The sequence below is a fragment of the Poecilia latipinna genome, unplaced genomic scaffold (assembly GCF_001443285.1).
Source record: "Poecilia latipinna isolate Pla-1442-1.1 unplaced genomic scaffold, P_latipinna-1.0 Scaffold857, whole genome shotgun sequence".
NCBI lineage: Eukaryota > Metazoa > Chordata > Actinopteri > Cyprinodontiformes > Poeciliidae > Poecilia > Poecilia latipinna.
Genome location: NW_015113473.1, coordinates 212,269 through 230,315, shown reverse-complemented (window position 1 = coordinate 230,315; position 18,047 = coordinate 212,269). Strand labels below are relative to the sequence as shown.

General features: G+C 40.8%; 1 protein-coding gene across 2 annotated transcripts; it reads right to left on the bottom strand.

Annotated features, from left to right (window-relative positions):
• Window positions 1-4,196: 4,196 nt before the first annotated feature.
• Window positions 4,197-10,711, bottom strand: gtf2a1 (general transcription factor IIA, 1). Of its 2 annotated transcripts, none has more exons than XM_015048034.1 (10): window positions 10,466-10,711; window positions 9,023-9,124; window positions 8,769-8,940; window positions 8,523-8,587; window positions 6,930-7,005; window positions 6,669-6,793; window positions 6,473-6,577; window positions 6,070-6,381; window positions 5,868-5,957; window positions 4,197-5,282 (listed from the first exon to the last, which is right to left on the bottom strand). In XM_015048034.1, the coding sequence occupies exons 1-10, from the start codon at window positions 10,493-10,495 to the stop codon at window positions 5,175-5,177; spliced, it is 1,185 nt and encodes a 394-aa protein (XP_014903520.1). In that variant the 5' UTR covers window positions 10,496-10,711; the 3' UTR covers window positions 4,197-5,174. The 2 variants fall into 2 exon arrangements, with proteins under 2 accessions (XP_014903520.1, XP_014903521.1); XM_015048035.1 differs by having other exon boundaries at window positions 6,070-6,378; window positions 10,466-10,710.
• Between the last annotated feature and the right edge of the window lie 7,336 nt (window positions 10,712-18,047).

Sequence of the window (18,047 nt, the reverse complement as noted above, 5' to 3'; positions counted from 1 at the left end):
GAAGATTGAAATCAAAGTCAGTGTAAACATTGGAGAAACACAAAGCAAGTGGAAGGTGTTTGAGACGGTGGCATGAACTTTAGAGTGTTTTCCTATTTGGGATTATGTGTAATTTCACTCTGAAACATGGGTAGACTCGTAGTCTAATTATTGGACGGAATGAGACTCCATTTATTTGAAAATTCTTCCTCCTGCTGGTTCTCAGGATCCGCCGATCATTCCTTTCCCCTTATTACAAATAAACCAGTATCTGAATTGCTCCTCAAATAAGCAAGGCATGACCCAAGATGCACCTCACCAGCAACAGATTTGGTTTCAACACACAAAAAAACTGAAGGAAAAAAAAAACTGTGGTTGTATTAAGGATTTGGAGTAAGATTTAGCTCTTGAAGTCCTTGCCTTGATGTCGTCACTCCTTACGTTGCTTGGATGGTCATTGTGAAGCTCCTCTCTCTCCGAGAAAACTCTTGAGTGACAAGTAAAGTGGAGAGAAGAGTTAAAACATCTATTGATTCGCAAGTGGTTTCACTTCTATTACCTTATAGAAATATTTTTTTACACATTTTACAACATTAAAACCTTAATATTTTTATTGGTGACAGACCAACACATATAGGGTTTACAAAATTTGTTTTGCAAACAAAATTCAGGGAAGTCTGTCATTAATATGTATTTAACCCCCTTTACTCTGACTCCCCTAGATTAAATCTAATAAAACTTAATTGAGTCCACTTATGTGTAATTTAATCTCAGTATAACCCAGCTGATCTGTGAAGTCCTGAATAGGTAATCAGCAGATAAATCAAATATAATTTCCAGGAATGTTTCATCCACCCAAGGATTACATTAAGATTTAAGTTTTACATTAGTCACAAATTAGCTAGATCAATAATTTATTAATAATAATAATTTAATCATATGTTGCGCAACAAGCATTAAGTCATTCATTAAAAATGTATTCTGTTAGCATAAACTGAAAATAACCCCAGGCACCATAGGTGCTAGCAATGCTACAAACGTTAGCATTTCAAAAGATGTCAAAAACCTACCATAAAATAAATTAATAAATAGGCCAATGACAGTTAAGCTGAATTGTTAAAGACCCTTAAAATATTAACCACAAATAATCAGTAGTCCTACTTTAGGACCTTGAATGGTTTATACACGAACTTATCAAAAAATAACCAAACTCCTTTAAGGAGTTATGTTCTGTGATCGCAGAAGTGGTAAAACAGGCTAAATGGGACCTAAAACAAGTCCTAGTGGTACAATTACCAACCCTGAACAAAAGGATCCAAGGAACTTGAATGTAAAGCAACTCACCGCTGAATCTGGTAACTTAATATCACGTTTTCATCGAATTTTGGGACGCAGAAGTGACAGCTCCACTTCAGCCATGCACAGACGGCACTTGTACAGCGCCACCAGTGGCCGGAGGAATACACAAGCTTGGCTGGTGAAGTTTGCTAAATGCCCGAAGTCACCCTTTCTTGTTTATGTGTTCTTTCCTTGTGCCAAGCTTTAGAGGGAGGGCTGGTGGGATTTGTTTTAGGTTTAACAGTAGATATTCTGAAAAAAAAGAAAAATCCTGGTCATAACATATTCTATAGACACACTGTAAAAAAGAAATAAATAAAAATAAGCCCTCTCCATTACATCCTGTAATCTCCGTACATATGGAAAGCATACCGGAAATTCCACTTTTTTTCCTAACAAAGAAAAATATGGGAAATATGTGACCAAAAAAAAAAAAAAGAAAAGAAATTCCAGAAACATAAACTCGAGAGCTGCGTAAAGAATGGTTCTAATTGTTTGCCTGCTGATTTCTAAGGAGGACTGTTTTGGCTCTTTCTAATTTTCTCAAGATTTGCTTAATGAAAAGCACAATACTGAGGTAAGGAGCAAGAATGCAACACAAGATTTAAAGCTTTGAAGAGGCATCATCACATCCAGATATCTGGTGTAGACCCCTGTAATTGCAGACAGCTTCAAATGTAGCACACAAGGATTCTCCTTAAAACCCCCTGAAGCCTCTGCGTCCTCATTTGCTATTGCCACTCCTCTTTCAATCTTTGTCTGGCTCTATGGTTAGAAAGCCGGGCAGAGAGATGTTAGAGTTGGGGATATGATCCTTTCCGATTACGATTGATAAAGGAGATGGGTTGAACTTCCTCCTTCTCTCTCTGGGAAATACGACATTAAGCTAACTCCACAGATGAACTGAGATTTATTCATATCTGACTAAAGCAACATGTGTAAAATCCCTGTACCCCAAGTCTATAGATACAGACAATTCAGAAGGTCTAGCATGAAAAGAAATAGTACAACCGGAATGGTCTTTGCCCCATTTAATTCTTTTTTTTAAAACTATGCAACAGTCAACAGTTCCTGAACAAACTCCACTGAATCCAACACCCGCCGCTGATTAGCAGTGACTGTGGCCAAAGGTAAACATCTCCACTGGCCAGCAGCTCAGTCTTGAAGTGGTCAGGAGGAGCCACTTGATCAGAGGCAGCTGGGGAGCCATTACTCCTCTACTGGGTCTGTGTGAGGGTCAATACAGCCTTGTGAAGTGAGATGGATGTCTTATTTAGCTTCCAATCCATTCACAATCAACTCCCAGAGTAGATTCTGACTCAGCCGTAATCCCGAACACCACACCTTTCCTCCTGATTACGCTGAAGGAAAGTCATAGGGATTGAGATCGTTTAGATGGGAGTTATGAAGTTGTGAAGATGTTCGGGGAAGAGTTAGCTCAGAAAAAAAAAATCCCAAGTTGCAACAGTCAAAAGTCCAGCCCCATGGCTAATTCACTTTGCTGCAAATTGTCCTTACATTGTCAGTCTGTGACAGAAAGAGATGCAGAAACACAGATCCACACCTTTTGTTTCAAGCTGACTGGATAAGCGCACCACGCCGTAGACGAGGCTGTACGCAAATCCCAAGAGGAAAGGCATGTTGGCGCAGTTTCAGCTAGTGTACACACTTCACTTTGCAATCCTTGTTCTTGCTTTTTGAACTTTGCTGCCATTTACCACCAGTTATCTAACGGTTGCCTAAAACAGCTGTAGAAGAATAGATCACTTTTGCGAGCAATGACCTAACATGGAGAAACTCACTACCAGTCTGTCATAATTTACAGCCCCCCAAAAATGACAGAATCCCAAAAACTTGAACTTATAAATACATTCATAAAATTAGTTCTATATAATGTAAATTTGGCCTCTCTAAATTGCCCCTAGGTGTGAGTGTGTGTGCATGGTTGTGTCTCTGTGTTGGTCTGCAACAGACTGGCGACCTGTCCAGGGTGGAGCCCACCTCTCGCCCAGAACGTTAGCTGGATATAGGCACCAGCACCCCTCCCGACCCCACTAGGGACAAGGGTGTAAAGAAAATGGATGGATAATGTAAATTTGTGTGACTCCAAAGAAATTTAAAGTGAATTTTAGAAAACCTATGATGATAAAGTCACAAATTATATATAAAAAAATAAAAATAAAAAAATAAAAAAAAAATTCTAGGATTCTAGGAATGAAATATGAAATGTTGAGAAATAAAGAACTCCAGGAATGAGTCAAGAAACATTTTTATTTCAAACTGCTGTGACGGGGCACTAAAAACAAAACTGCAGAAATACACACAGCCCCCCTGCCCCCCAAAATCCCCACAAAGTTAAACTTACAGTGATAGAAAACGTATCATTTTAAAAGTTCTGAGTATAATGAAAGCACAGGAGAACATATAGTGGATGAAATGATTTCCAACGTCATGTAGCTTTCAATCAACCAACAGATGGAAAAAAAATAAAATAAAATGAAAATCAAGAATAAAAAGGAACACTTATGAGATAATAAGAGCACAGTTCGGTGCTGAAAAAATAGAACATTTCACAAACTTTTAGCAATAAATAGGTAAGAGAACACCATCCTCTACGCTTTTTACTGTGGCGCGTTGACGTTACGGTGGGGGGAGGGACGAAACTCATTTTCCTTCCAGGGAGGAGTGGCGCGCACATTCACACTGATTCCAACGTCTGTACAATCAGTCACAGTGGCTCTCTTTCACTCACTCACTCACTCACTCACACACACACTCACACACACACACATAGAACAGAAGACGCCATTATTGATTATTGGAACTGGCTGACCTCACAACACATTGATAAACTAACAGTGCAAATTTTTCTTATTTTTTTTTTCTTTTAGACGGCTGCAGAAAATTAAAATAAGAGCGAAGACAATCCACTGAAATGGCAAACTTCCCATTTATACAAATCTTAAATGAATTTTTTTTAGTTTGTTGCTTTTTTGGGGGGATGGAGGGGTAAAAGATGGAATGAAGCTCCAGAGAAGCAAGAAGAGGGGGAGAAAATATTTAAATTCGAGAGATATTTAAAACTTTTTTAAGGATGTTATTTTACTTTCTTGTTCTTCATTAACTTAAAAAAAAAAAAAACTAAAACAATAACAGAATAACTACAATAAAACACTCTGGAGCACCATTTTTGACTAATGTGATGAGAAACTACGACTCGACAACAACAAAAACAGAAGAAGGAAAAAAACAACACAGAAGCCAAAAGGTCAAAAGGTGATTGGGATCATTCTAGAAGGCAGCGCATTCGACTGGTGGCACTAAGTTTGGACTTCCACGTAGACACGAGTCAACCCAGTCAACCGACTACAGTGCATTAGAAAGATTATTTTTCTCATCTATGGGCTTGTTGTGAATGACCGCGGTCCTCCTGCGGCCGGACGGGGGTCACCTCGCCCTGGTCCACTACACCTGTTTCATGTGAAATGCTTATTTTTTTTGTGTGAATTCTGTCCAGAAAAAAAAGGCAGAGGAGCCCCCTGGAGGATGAAGACGGAACTAAAACAAAAGGAGAAAGAAAACTCTTCATTTCCAGCCTCTCCCTCCTTCCTCTGTTGGTTTCTCATCCCGCAAGGCCTAGATTGAGTGTTTCCACCCCCCAAACAAGGCTGACATCCAGGTTTTTTTACGGTACCTCCCCATCCTTTGGGTTCTAGGAGTTCTCTCCAGTCACAGAGTATGGAAGGAAGGATGCTCGACTGTCTTGTTAAATGGACAGGAGGAGTTCCAGAGTTTTGTTTTTTGTTTTTTTGTTGTTGTTTTTTTTTTTTTTCTTTTTGACTTTCCGTTTTCCTTCTTCACCACTCGGCGTCTCCGGTGGCTTTGGAAAAGACAAAATCTCTGCCGTTAAGATTCATAATCCCGTCCTTCAGGTGGAATTTCCATTTGGTCTTACTTCTGTGAATCTGTAGGTGGAAGGGTGGGGTAGGGAGAGGGGAGGAAATGAGTCGGGAGCGTAGAGAACAGATGGACGGCATTTTTAGGGGATCAAATCTCTTCATCTCACGCACACAGACGGATCACACAGCTTCCCTCACAATGATGGAATTTCTAGTAGGGCTACAACTAACGATTAATCGATCTTTAACTTAATAACCGATTAATCGATTATTTTGACAATTGTATAAAAATGGCACATTCTACAGATTCTTTGTTTAACCACTTATGCCTTTTTATACATTATAGGAAATGCATGAAAAGATGCAAATAAACAAATAATTAAATCCCTATCTTGCAATTTATTGCCTAAAAAGGAACAATAAAGAATTATTTTATTAAGTCTGAACCTTGAGAATACTTAGTTAAAATACAGACAAAAGTGTTTTCATCTTATATGCAAAATGTAGATATGTTTGTATAGCTTTGGCTTAATTACTGCTCTCAATATGCATATCTCAGCAAACTGTATTTTTAATCCATTACTAAATTAGTTGATGATCATTTCACCGGTCGATTAATCATGATTAATCGTTTCAGCCCTAGTGTCTTACCTTATCGTACTGGCACACCACAACGTTCTCTGTATCAAACAGCTCCTGATCTTCGTCTTCACTGACGTCGTCTTCGCTGTTCAGCGGCTCCTAAAGCGGAAACCAAAACCCATCAGCATCAATCTTCTGTTTCTGGTCTCCAGGACAACACAAGGCGGCCATGTTTGGAGTAAAAGAACAGAGAGTAGAGAAGGAAGCCAACCTCTTCAACCTGCCCGTCTTCGCCACCATCCTTGTCTTTCTCCTCCTCCTCGTCCTCGTCGTACTCCTCCTCTTCGTCCTCGTCCTCCTCGGAGGAGGTGTCGCCCGCCCCGTCCACCTGGAGCATCATGGGAGGCTGCTGCGCCTGAGGTTGCGGCTGGCTCTGCTGCTGCGCCTGCGGTGCAGCTGCGCCCTGGGCTTGCTGGACCTGCTGGACCTGTGCTGCCGCTGCCGCCGCCCCTCCTGCTGCAGCGGCCGCCGCCATTGCCGCCTGACCGGGCTGCTGCACCATGGTTGCTGTTTGCACCACCTGCTGGTGGAAAGGCATGTTGCAAATACATTAACATTAGAAACTCCCAGATGGTCAGTGGAGACTCTCCCCTTTGGAGTGATGGAGCTCTGACCTGCGTGTTGCCTTGGACTTTGTTTCCTGAAGCTAAGACGATCTGCTGTGGCTGGATGATGACTCCGGTTTGCTGGGACAGACCTCCCTGCAGGGGAGCCAGCACCTAGAGAACAGGAAAAAAAGAAAAGTGAAGAACTTACCCAGCATGCCATGTTTTTGTTGCTTTCACATACAGAAAGACCTCTTCTCCTAACCTGCTGTATAACGGGAGCCTGAACGCCACCGGGCTGCATCGGCTGCTGCAGAACGATTGGCTGCTGGGACTGCTGGATGATGTACTGAGTGCCGTTGGGAGCACGCACCACCTGCAGGATCTGACCTGCATCAGCAAACACAAAGAGTCAAAAAAACAAACAAAAAAAACAAAACATCCTGACAAAGACCAGGACAAGTTGGAGCTAAAACGCATCTGTTTAAAAGGCTAATATTGGTGCAGATGCATGCGAGTGCTTTACCTTGGCTGGTGATGAGCTGTTGGTATGGGGTGACCCCTGTGGGTAAAGCTAGAGTGGCTGCAGTAGCTGCTGCACTCTAGAGGAGGAAGGTGGGGGTGCATACAAAACAAAAAGATAAAGGAATTAAAAAGTAGAAAACGGGAAGGAAAAAAAAAATTAACTGGACAGAGTTTGACCCTTATTCTGCTGGCTGACGTGATAAACGCACCGTTTGTTTCACAGCACAGAGTCATGAATGCATGTAAATACTGTCTGAGGGAAAAGAACAATATCTATTCTACAGGTAAGAGATAAGGTTTCCAATTTTATTTTTATTAATAAGCTAGATAAAAGCTGATGGAGCAGAGTGAACAAAAATAAAAAAAAATAAACACAACATTAATAGGCCTGTAGCAATAAATCAATTAATCAGATGAGAAATTAAAACAAGCTCGATAATTTTCATTTGCACGATTTGTTTCTTTTTCTCTTTCTACCAAAGACTGGATGACAGAAGCTCTTCAGTCTGGTTCACTGGCCTCAACTAGTCCATGTTTTGAGGGAAAATTTTGTTTACAGAGACTTTAATGTTAATTTTATTTGTTGTTTTGTTTATTTTGGATATTTCACATGTCTTCCAGTTCCAGTGTTAAATGTTTGATATAAATTAAAAGTTTGTTGATCTTTGAGAGGGTGAACGTGCATTATCATGCCGTTAGCATTAAATAACTGGAAAATGGTCTTGAAAACAACAGTAATATTGTTTATTCCCATAACTTCTGGGACAACGCCTTGTCCAGGATCAGGTTTTGACTTTGACTAGGCCATTCTGTGTTTTGTTCTACAGTGACTTCATGTTTAGGGTTGTCCAGGTGGAAGATGAAGTGTTGCAGTCTTCAGTTTTTACGCAGCAAAAATTTGGAATAAGCCTCTGTTTCACTGCAGGAACACTCCCACTCTGATCTTTAAAAACAAGGTTAAAAATCTGTTTAGTTGTCGTTGCCTTAACCTAGTTTGTTTCCCCTTTTTTTTACTTTATTTTTAAGCCTGTCTGATGTAAATCTGTTTTAATGTGTATTAATGTATGAATTGAATTTGGCGGAGGAGTAAAGTTTAAAAAAAAAAAAAAAAGAGAAAATGTAAATGGGTGCTCAGTTCTGAAGAACTACAGAAAATACAGGAAATAACCACCACCCCAAAAATATGTAAACATTTCAATGTGGGCAAAAAAGAAAAGAAATGAACGCGTGCAAGCTGTTGATGGTCAAACGTTTTCTACTTTTTGCCCACATTAAAACCTTTACATATCTTTGGAGCTCTGAGTATTTCCATTTCACATAAATAAAGCTTCCTTGCTGCCATCACTTTTAAACAGCTGGCTTGACGTGTGCAGGTTTGTCGTCATCTAATCAGAGCATCTTCTTCCTCATATTTGTTTTGTTCCCCGTTGCTGCTTTGTTTGCCACCTAGCTTGTGGCAAACTGCCACCATTGTCAGATGTTTTACTGGCAAAAGCATTTAAAAAAAACCTGCATCATTCCTATTGAGCAAGTCATAAAAGATGTATAAATGTGAAATTAACTTTAAAAAAAAAAGGAAAAAAAAGCGTCTCACCATCCCCGTTGCACTCATGTGCTGGATAATCTTCTGATCCTGAACAATGACTTGCTGCGGGGTTGCTGTGGGGGAAGGAAAAAAAAAAAGAAAAGAGCATGTTCAGTTCAGCATCATGACCCCCAAGGCGACTATTATTATTATTATTATTACTACTACTCATAAATCAAAGATGCATTCATTTCCACTGCATCTCCATGAAGAATGTGTTTTAATGCTGGTGCTTTTTCACTCCTGGGAGCCTACCTTGCTGCTGCTGGGGGGGCAGGATGACCTGCTGGGCCTGCGTTGGCTGCGTCACCTGCTGGACCTGCGGGGCGTGCTGAACATGCTGCTGCTGAGTGGCCTGCAGGGCCGTCTGCTCGTCCGTGTGGAAGCCCTCCACTGCCTTGGACTGCAGCAGCTTGTTCTCCCACAGCTGCAGCATTGAACGGACGGTTTAGAGGACTAACTGGGGGGGCGAGGGGGTGTGCAACGTTGTTTCTGTAGTTTGGGTTTACCGTTTTCAGCTCCAGGAGAACCTGCTCATCCACTCCCTCATCCAGGAACAGCTCCCGCACCTCGTTGATCACATCTTCAATTACACCCCTGTATAATTTAGGCTAGGAGAAGGCAAACAAAACATTTTACTTTAAAGAGGAAGCAAAAGAGGGCTTAACTGATGTTAAATAACACATTTTTATCAGATTATTAATAAGTAACTGGCAATTGGGAGAAAAAAACAACTGAGGATGTGGTGTTAAAAATGCCTTCTAAATAGCCATAATCAGATGCTAATGTTGAATTTAACATGTTATGAGTTAAAATACATTGTCTCCCAGCTGGGAAGCATTGCTGTGAACGTATAGCTGATGGATAATGGCAGCTCAGCTCCAGTGTAACCCCTAGCACTGAGCTACAGCGCTCACAACAAACACGGCAGTGTTAAAATGTCCTCGACAACACCGCGGGGCAGCCACCGAGGCCGCTGCGTCGCACTGCCCCGATGTCCTCAGCGGACACCTCGGTCTTCTCCTTCCTTCCCTCCCCACTCGGCCCCCGTCGGTTTCCTCCACTATTTAAAGCACAGTGTGGTGTTTATATGTAGAGCCAGTGACGTAGCGTCGTGTAGCACCGTCCCATCCCGGCCAGTCTATATTAGACGGCCAATATGGCGCTATAAAACCAGGCAGCGGAGAGGAGGAGGGCCAGAAGCGCGAGAGAGGAGAGCAGACCGGGGAGGCCATTTTACGGAGCAGCGCAAACAGCCGCCTTCTTCTAAGCTTCGTGAGGAGATATCCTCCGTCTTTTACCTAAAATATTCGGTTTAGACAAAAGCAATTTGGCTTTGGCGTTAGGGAGCAGGACTTATTTGGCGTTTTATGGATAAAATGTGTGGTTTAGGACGTCTTTTCGGCGCCCTCTCGTCGTGGAAATGGTGGACAAAGATGAGACAGCTGACTGAGCGTCGAAGACTTTCCACAAAATGAGGCTTTAATGTTTGAAAATTAAGCTTATTTCAGCCAGAGTGGATGGTGACTGTGCTTTGGGTACATCTGCGTTTCACAAGTCTTTTAATACTAACAAGTTAAACGTTAAATATCTTATCTCATATCTCCAGTACCAACACAAAAAAACTAAGAAAATAACTGTAGCAGACAAATCAAACTAATTTAATTTATAAAGCTTTAATCTAACAAAATGACTTTTAATCCTAATCTGCATTTAAAACTTAATTCTTTAGTGTTTTTTTGTAAAATTCTACCCCTGCAATGGTACCCTGTTAAACAACTCGAGTTTCGCAAAATGAAAATAATGGCTGCTTGTCTGAACGTTGATTCTGTCATTTTAATGGACTTAAACAGTGGTGAGTTGGTTACAGCACATTCATCTGACTGCGAGAAATAAACTTTACCCCCCCATTCTTCCCCTCTCACTGACAGTCCTCGGAGATTGATCCTTACCACTTGGTTCGAGTTAGCCGAGCTCGCCATTATACGCGTAGTGTACAAACCACACGGAAATTGGCGAGAGACAGAGCCAAAAAATACGACAAAAAAAAGACTTAAAACGACTGTGAGCGGTACTTTTAAAAGAGCCGGTATCGCTTTTGTAAATAAAACACAGTTTTTGCGGTCTTATTTACAATCCCCGGGCTGCGACTCCCCAGCCGTCTTCCTCCCGTCGTTGTCCTGCTTTATATACTGAGCGATGGAGCTGCGAGTGCGCCGAACATAGGGCAGGGTCAAGTGTCGCATATCGCGAGACTGCACGAGGGAAACGATGACTAATCGCCACGGGGACTGCTGGGAAACGTAGTTCACACGTGAAAAGGGGGTAAATAATACAACTCGACTGTCGCATTAGTTTAGTAACGCTTTGTGATGTTAATTTATTTAATTAGGCCAACTGCAAATAATAAGACTTATTGTATGTCAGTAATTAATCACATTCTGCCAGGAAGTAGACATAGTTTACCTCAGATGTTAATATATGAAGATATTTCCTACTAATAATAAAACATGTAATGCTAATAATCATTATATTTTTAGTCCCATAAATAGTAATAATGGAAGAAAAATACTTTTTAAAAGAAATGTTCTGTAAAATTTACTACAAAAACCTTTCTGGTAAGAAATAAATAATGACACATATTTTAAATTTAATTGAATTGAATCAACGTTCTTCTTTTGCAGCTCCCTCCACAGATTCTGATTCAGATTAATGCCAAGATTAGTATCAACATCAGTCAAAAGGAGCATAAATGGGTAAATTAAGATCAAGCATTTATGTTGGATGTGTTCTTGCTTGCTGATCACTTTTTCGTGTAGTTATTTTATGCTGCCACCAGAGGGCGATCACACCACATAAAAGGAGAACCGCATCTCTTTCCAATTCCAGAGCACAATATCATAGCATCCAACTACTTTATATGGCATTCATTAACAAAAAAAAGAAAGAAAAGTGTTTTTTTTAATTCATCGTGATATGCAGACATCCTTGTGAGTATCTGAGAAAATTTACAACAACAACAATAAATATATATACATAAAACCTTTGCAATAAATCTAAGCTGACAGGAGAACCGTAACCTCCACTTCAGTCTCCATGGAAACTTGCTTCGCTGGTCATTCTATGGTTATGGATGATATGGAGCAGGGGGGAAAATGAGGAAGGTAACCCGTTCTGCAGCGGTCCACCTGGCGCTTTGGAGTGGCACTCTTTTATTATTTCATTATGTTTTTTTATTTTAAACAGAAGGTCATTCACCACGTTCCCTTGAATCCGCTCACCTTTCTGGTTGCTGCTTTCAAGACTCTGAGGTGAAACATGCTCGGAGGCCATGTGACTCATCTGGAGTGTTTGTGGATGTGATTAAGCAGAAAAAAAGTCGGCCACGGCTGTTTCCTGAGCATGCCCTCTAAAAGATGTTGAGAACGTGCACCCCCCCCCACCCCCTCCACCCCCACCCCCAACTGCACGCACCCCTGTTCTTCTTTGCTATAGTTGCATAGCAACAGAGGAGCTGCTGGCTCCAGTTGTGTTGTGGTGGGAGCGTGCTGCACAGTGGCTCAAGATTAAGCTGGTCTCTCCGCTTCAATTATGAATGGGCTTCCACCGCCACACGACTCCGAAATGGCACCACTTAGACTGATAAGGCATTGAGGAACTCTTCGGTACTCCTAACTGTTTCTTTCCCCCCCTCCACACACACATACACACACTTCTCTCCCCGAGGTGGAGGTGGGCAAGACTTTAATCGCAATGTATTGAACTTAAACGATTAGAGGAGGTAAATGAATAATTAACTGGGAAGAGGAGCGCCGGTTATGATAAGACCCTTGTTGATGGGGAATATGTGAGGTTAATGATTGGGGTCAGGCTGGAGAGCAAATTAAAGAGTTCTCAAGTCTCACAAAGGCGGGCCCCCGGTAGTGGGGAGCCGCCGGGCAAGTGTGGGAAGCGGCGCGAAGGCGAAGTGAGGCCTGCTGCTTTCTCGTGGCTAGTGCTGGACTATATTTAACTTAAGATTCGGAGTGGAAAACGATTAAATGAGACCCAATATGCACTGGTCTTCGGTCAGCTCAATGGATTTACCCTCGAGTAGTCGTAGTGTGGCGGAATGTGCAGTGCTTAAAAAAAATAAAATAAAAATATTCACACCCATGTGACATTTTGTCATGATGCAACCACAAACTTCTTGTTACTTTATTGGGGTTTAATGTGACAGAACAATAATATGTAGGAAAATGAGATGCAATTCATTTAAGTTATTAATTGTAGTTATTTATTTTAGTTACTTATTTTAAAGTGCAGCTCAAGTGGGAGAACCTGTTGACTTGACGACTATTATCTGTGCAGTTCAGATTGGAAGTTTTGGTTTCAGTTGGCCACATGCTACGTAGGAGACGCAGCAAACACGTTAAGAACTGATAGAAAAAAACAAAAAACAAGATGCATAACAGTATGTGTGGTAGAAAGCTGCCGCTACCCTGACAACTTTCAGCTGGTGAAACACGGTGGTGGCAGCATCATGCTGTTTGTGTTTGCTTTTCTTTGGCAAGGAAAATCTCTCGGAACTTGAAAACTGGCGTTCCCAGACACTCTGTACTCAGTCTGACAAAACTCGAACTTATCTTAAAAAGAAGGGCGGCCAAAAGATTCGTTTTGTAAATGTGCAAATGCAAGCAACACTTTTCAGAATCAGAGTTTTTTCTTTTTTTATCCTTTTGTAAAATTCTTTTTTAAAAAAAAAAAAAAAAACAAAAAAAAAAATCCATGATCTTCCCACCACTTCACAGTCACAGACTTCTTTGTTTAGGTTTGTTACGTTAATAAAGATAAAGTTTGTGGTTGCAATATGGGAAAATGTGGAAAAAAAAAATCAAAGGGTTTAATACTTTTATGCGCCACTGCAAACTTTCTGATTTCTTACTTTTACTTAGTTCAGTTCAGAAATAGTTTATCTCAAAAGAAAATCAAATGTTGTAACTCATATGATCCAGTGAGCAGGTAGCAGTCAGTCTTGCAACAAATTTGAAGACGCCTCTGACTTGAGGACCCTGTTGCTGTGCTGCCTTGTTGCCGCGGTTACACATTACAACTGTCTGAAAGCACAAAAGTAAGAGCATCCAAAACTGCACAGCATCCAAAACTAGAGGAAATACTCGTCCAATGATAATAAATCACCGTCCAATGAGAAATAAACAGCCGAGCTTCTCTGCAACTTGTATTTTTTTTTATTATTGCAACCAACTGGAAGACAATACATCACATAAACATCATCGTAGTTTCTCAGAAAATGGAAAACAAAACAACAAAGAAAAGAAAAACGACATTTATATTTTTTTTTGCCACGGCATTGGACAACGTTGATATTTACATGTAGTGATGAAGTAGGTCTTGAAATCATTCTTTGGCAACATGATTGCACAATAAGGAGAGAACCGAACACTTACTGAGATAAAAACAAACCAAAACAATAAAAATAAAATAAAAATAGGAACCAACACCCGGGTGCACTCCGAATCACATCTCGCAGATCATTGACAGCTTCGACTTTTGACATCACGAACCTATGGCTTTCCAAGATTCAGCTCTGCAGAAACAATGGCAGTATTCTAAGGAATTTTGAACGAGAAAAATAATGATAAAAATAATAAATAACAGGGATTAAAAACTATCAAAAACCCAAAAAGTTGGTAAAAACCGTTCATTTCTTTATGAATGGGTTCCGTTTGGCAGGTGTGAAAAATTAAAATCACTCGTCTTGACCGCTTTTTCAGGCAGTGGAACGAAATTAATTTGAGGTTTTTCCAGGATGCTAAAAGCCAGATTTCATCTTTACGGCAAACTACAAGGGGAGTCGCACTAAAAAAAACAAACAAGCATCTGTTAAACCAACTTTTTTTTTAACTCGTCAATGCAAGTGTGTGTGTGCAGGGGGAGGGGAGGAGTTGTTACGTCAAACGCAGCCGACTGATCATCGACCCAGGGCCGCGGGAACGCTCAGACAGAAACGAGACGGATGGCACACAGCCAGACGCTCTGACTGCGTCTCCTCTTAGCCTTTTTTTCTGTATGCGCGGAATGGAAAGTCAGCGATGCATGCTACAGGTGGCAAAAGGAGCATACCGGTGAATGGGACATGCATTTGTTTTTCCGGCTCGACCTGCTCATAATCGCTCAGTGTCTAGTCAGCTTAAAAAAAAAAAAAAAAAAAAAACACACACACACACCTCTTCTGTCTCTGCTACTCTAAACAACCCCAGCTGACAGTAAATTAGCACTTTGACGTGCTCTTCTTTAATGTTTTACATCATTTCTAATAAAAACAAAACAAAACAAAGACTGTTTAAAAATACAAAATGTTGAAAGTGTGCAGAGTAAGTTCATCTTAACTGGCCTTTCCGTTGTTTTTTTAACAAATAAATCCAATTCACTTTTTTGACAGTAAAATAAAAGTCAACGATTATCTAAAAACAGGAAGCGCCATATATAGTGTCTGATAGGCGCCATATATAGTGTCTGATAGGCCTCGTTAACCGGGACATGTCGAGCTCGTGTGCATGTTGGAGACAAACACAGCTGAAAGAGTTTCTATGTTGGAAACACATTTTTTGACCTAAGGGAAGGAACAACCCCAAAATTGAGAAAAATGGATAAAATACAGTTTATGCAGTCAATAGTAGCTTGTTGTTTGTGAACATAAAGTGTGTCAGATAAGAAAATGCTCCCTTGTACAACACTTACTTTTCTTTTATATGTCAGTACAAAATGCTAAATAGCTTCAGCTGTTTCTCTGTGTCTGAGCCAAATGAAGAAGAGAAATTAACTGTAACTGCAGCCCGGTCGTATGAGGATTTATTACCTTAAAGTTCTGTTTTAGTGTGAATCAGCATGCTGTTTTAAGAGACAAACTTCAGACCTCTCTGGTTAGGCTGACTTTAAACTGGACTGGCCGGGATGTCAAACCCAGGTGTGAATCCGGGTCGGCCCATGCAGTGCAAAAAAGACTTTAGAGAATTTGAATGTTGCGACAAAAGTCGTCCTCGGAATCCCGATTTGTACAGCTACGCCACTGTTGTGAAATTGAACCATAACAAAAACAGGTACTGAATGTGTGCATGACTTGCTAACATAAAGCTCTTGGACAACATTTCTCCCGAATTCCTCCTCGTTGGATGGTTAACCCTTCCAGGCCAAATGTAGCGCCTACGATCCATCCAAAATTGCAGGACTGTCACACTATCTGAAAAATTCCAACGGTTTCTGAAAGGGGAGACGTTGCGCTTTCCGGCCAATATCGGGTTACTATGGTAATTTCATCCCCCCCGTAGCAGGGAGTGAAATTAATCTGAGGGGCTCTCTTTAAATAGACGGTAAATTGCAAAAATAACTCGCTAGGTACTGAAAGTTCCAGTTGTTACGGATAAATGGGCAAATATATTTACTCGCAGGGCATTTAAAGAACTGCGTACAATTAAAATAAGCAAAAATATCCAGGCGGACATTTGAAACTTAGGCCTTATATTAATAATACAATTTTTCACGTAATGACCTCAAGCTGGACACTTTGCAATCACTACCCTCCTCTTTGGTGCCTTTGTATTTCGCACTCAAGCCGTCGCTCTTCGGGAAAGTTTGGCTGCGTCGTCACTTTGCAGAATCTTTACACATTTCTTGATTTTGGTAAGAAAAACGTTAAGAAAATAAAAATAATAATAATATATGCCCTTTAAAGTTTCCTACCGTGTTTTGTCCTCTATAATGGCAGCAAACCTCTCCTTAAATTAAAGAATTTAATATACTGTATTTAACTTAGAAAGCAACATTTCTTCCTCTTCGTCTCCTACAAGGTAGCCATTTTTTTCGTTTCGAAGGGAGGGAAAATATGAGATTTAATCAGGACACCTACAGCGTTTTCCATGCCCAACTGATTCATACATTTACACTGAACAATGTCAATGGAAAGTAAGGACACATGTACATCTACACGCTGGAAAAGAGAAAAAAAAAATCCCCCCCCAACAAAAAAACAAAACAAAACAAAACAATACTGTTATAAATAAATATAGGTGGCTCTCTGTTGTGTAAATAGAGCGACTGACGGCAGGCAGGGAGGCAGGCACAACGTTAAAGGGTGTGTGTGTTCTCGGACACACTGGCTCACACACTCCACAGACGAGATCTGTAGTGACACACCGGGGGCCAGGGGGATGTGGGGATAACACTGAACACCTACAAGAAAAATCTACAAAAAAACCCCACAAACAAAACAAACAAAAAAAGAAAGAGTCAGGTAGAGGAAGACAGAAGCCCACCCTCCCCAAAAAGAGGTGATTGAACCCAGAGCTCAGAGGTGGCACCCCTTGGGGAAGGGGGTGCAAAGGGGGTTTTCTAATTGTTCCTACTTAAAGACGTGTCATTGAAAAACCCACTCCGAAAAATCAAAAACTAAAACGCTGAAAAGAAACAAGATCAACATGTAGGCAGAAGTAGAGGGAAGCCCACCCTACACCCCCTCATCCCGCCACCCCTCAAAAGAAACGCTTCTGCTGGCCCTGAAAGCCAAAGCCTAGAGGTTTCACCACCCGCCCCTCAATGGGGGTGGAGGTCTCTGATCTACGTTCCTGCCTGAAGACATGCCCACTCCAAAAAAAAAAAAAAAAAAAAAAAAAACCCTGATAAAACAAAACAGAAAACTCCATAATAATCACAGGTATAAGAATTGGCGGAAAAAAAAAATCGTTTTTTTTTTCCTTTCCTCTAGGATCAAGGTTTATATGAAAATAAGTCATGCTTCATGCTAAATACATCGTTTATCTTACATGAATCTTTGAATAAAAAAGATTTTGCTTCTCATCTTATTTACAAGCACCCATGCAATATAACTGAGAAAGTCCTGCAGGTCAAATTGCTTCAATTAAGAAAAAGGGAAAAAAAAATAAAATATTTTCTAACCTTTGTACAGAGTTGCCCACGTGGGACAAATTGCTTATATCTTTATGAAGGTAGAGTGAGAGGGTTTAGAGACGGGGACACGACGGACAGGAGAGGCCCGAGCCCAGCGGGTCGGACGTGGAAAGTTGGCGTTGTTGGCTGGACAGGAAGTTGTGGCAGCTACTGGGTATAGCTATGATCTCTGAACGGAGGTACTGAGCGGGTTTCAGGGACGACGTCTACGTGATGCAACAAGAACAACAAAATGAAGGAGATATTGCCTCAGACCCGGCTTGCTATCTGTCTCTATTGTGATAAACATGACCGTTTTTTTTTCTATTTTTTTATTTTAAGATATTTTATTCTTAAATACTATGAGTGCTCTCGAAATAAACCATGTTTTTTTTTTCTCCATGTAAGTGGCATAAAATAATTTTAAGTGCATTGAATATACATCACATTGGGTTTTACTTTGACACTTGAGGTCACTCCTCTCTTTAGCTCTTTACTACGATGCCTTCTCCGTTTTTTTTTTTCGTTCTTCTCCGTCGGCTGTCGCATCGGCTACATGAAGCAACCTGGTCGCGTATCTTTGGCACAGTC

Coding starts and splice junctions, on each gene's coding strand:
- gtf2a1 (XM_015048034.1), bottom strand. CDS start 10,495: ATGGCGAGCTCGGCTAACTCGAACCAAGTG. Junction 9,125..10,465: donor CGGCTAACTCGAACCAAGTG/GTAAGGATCAAT, acceptor GCCTTCTCCTAG/CCTAAATTATACAGGGGTGT. Junction 5,958..6,069: donor AAGACGGGCAGGTTGAAGAG/GTTGGCTTCCTT, acceptor TTTCCGCTTTAG/GAGCCGCTGAACAGCGAAGA.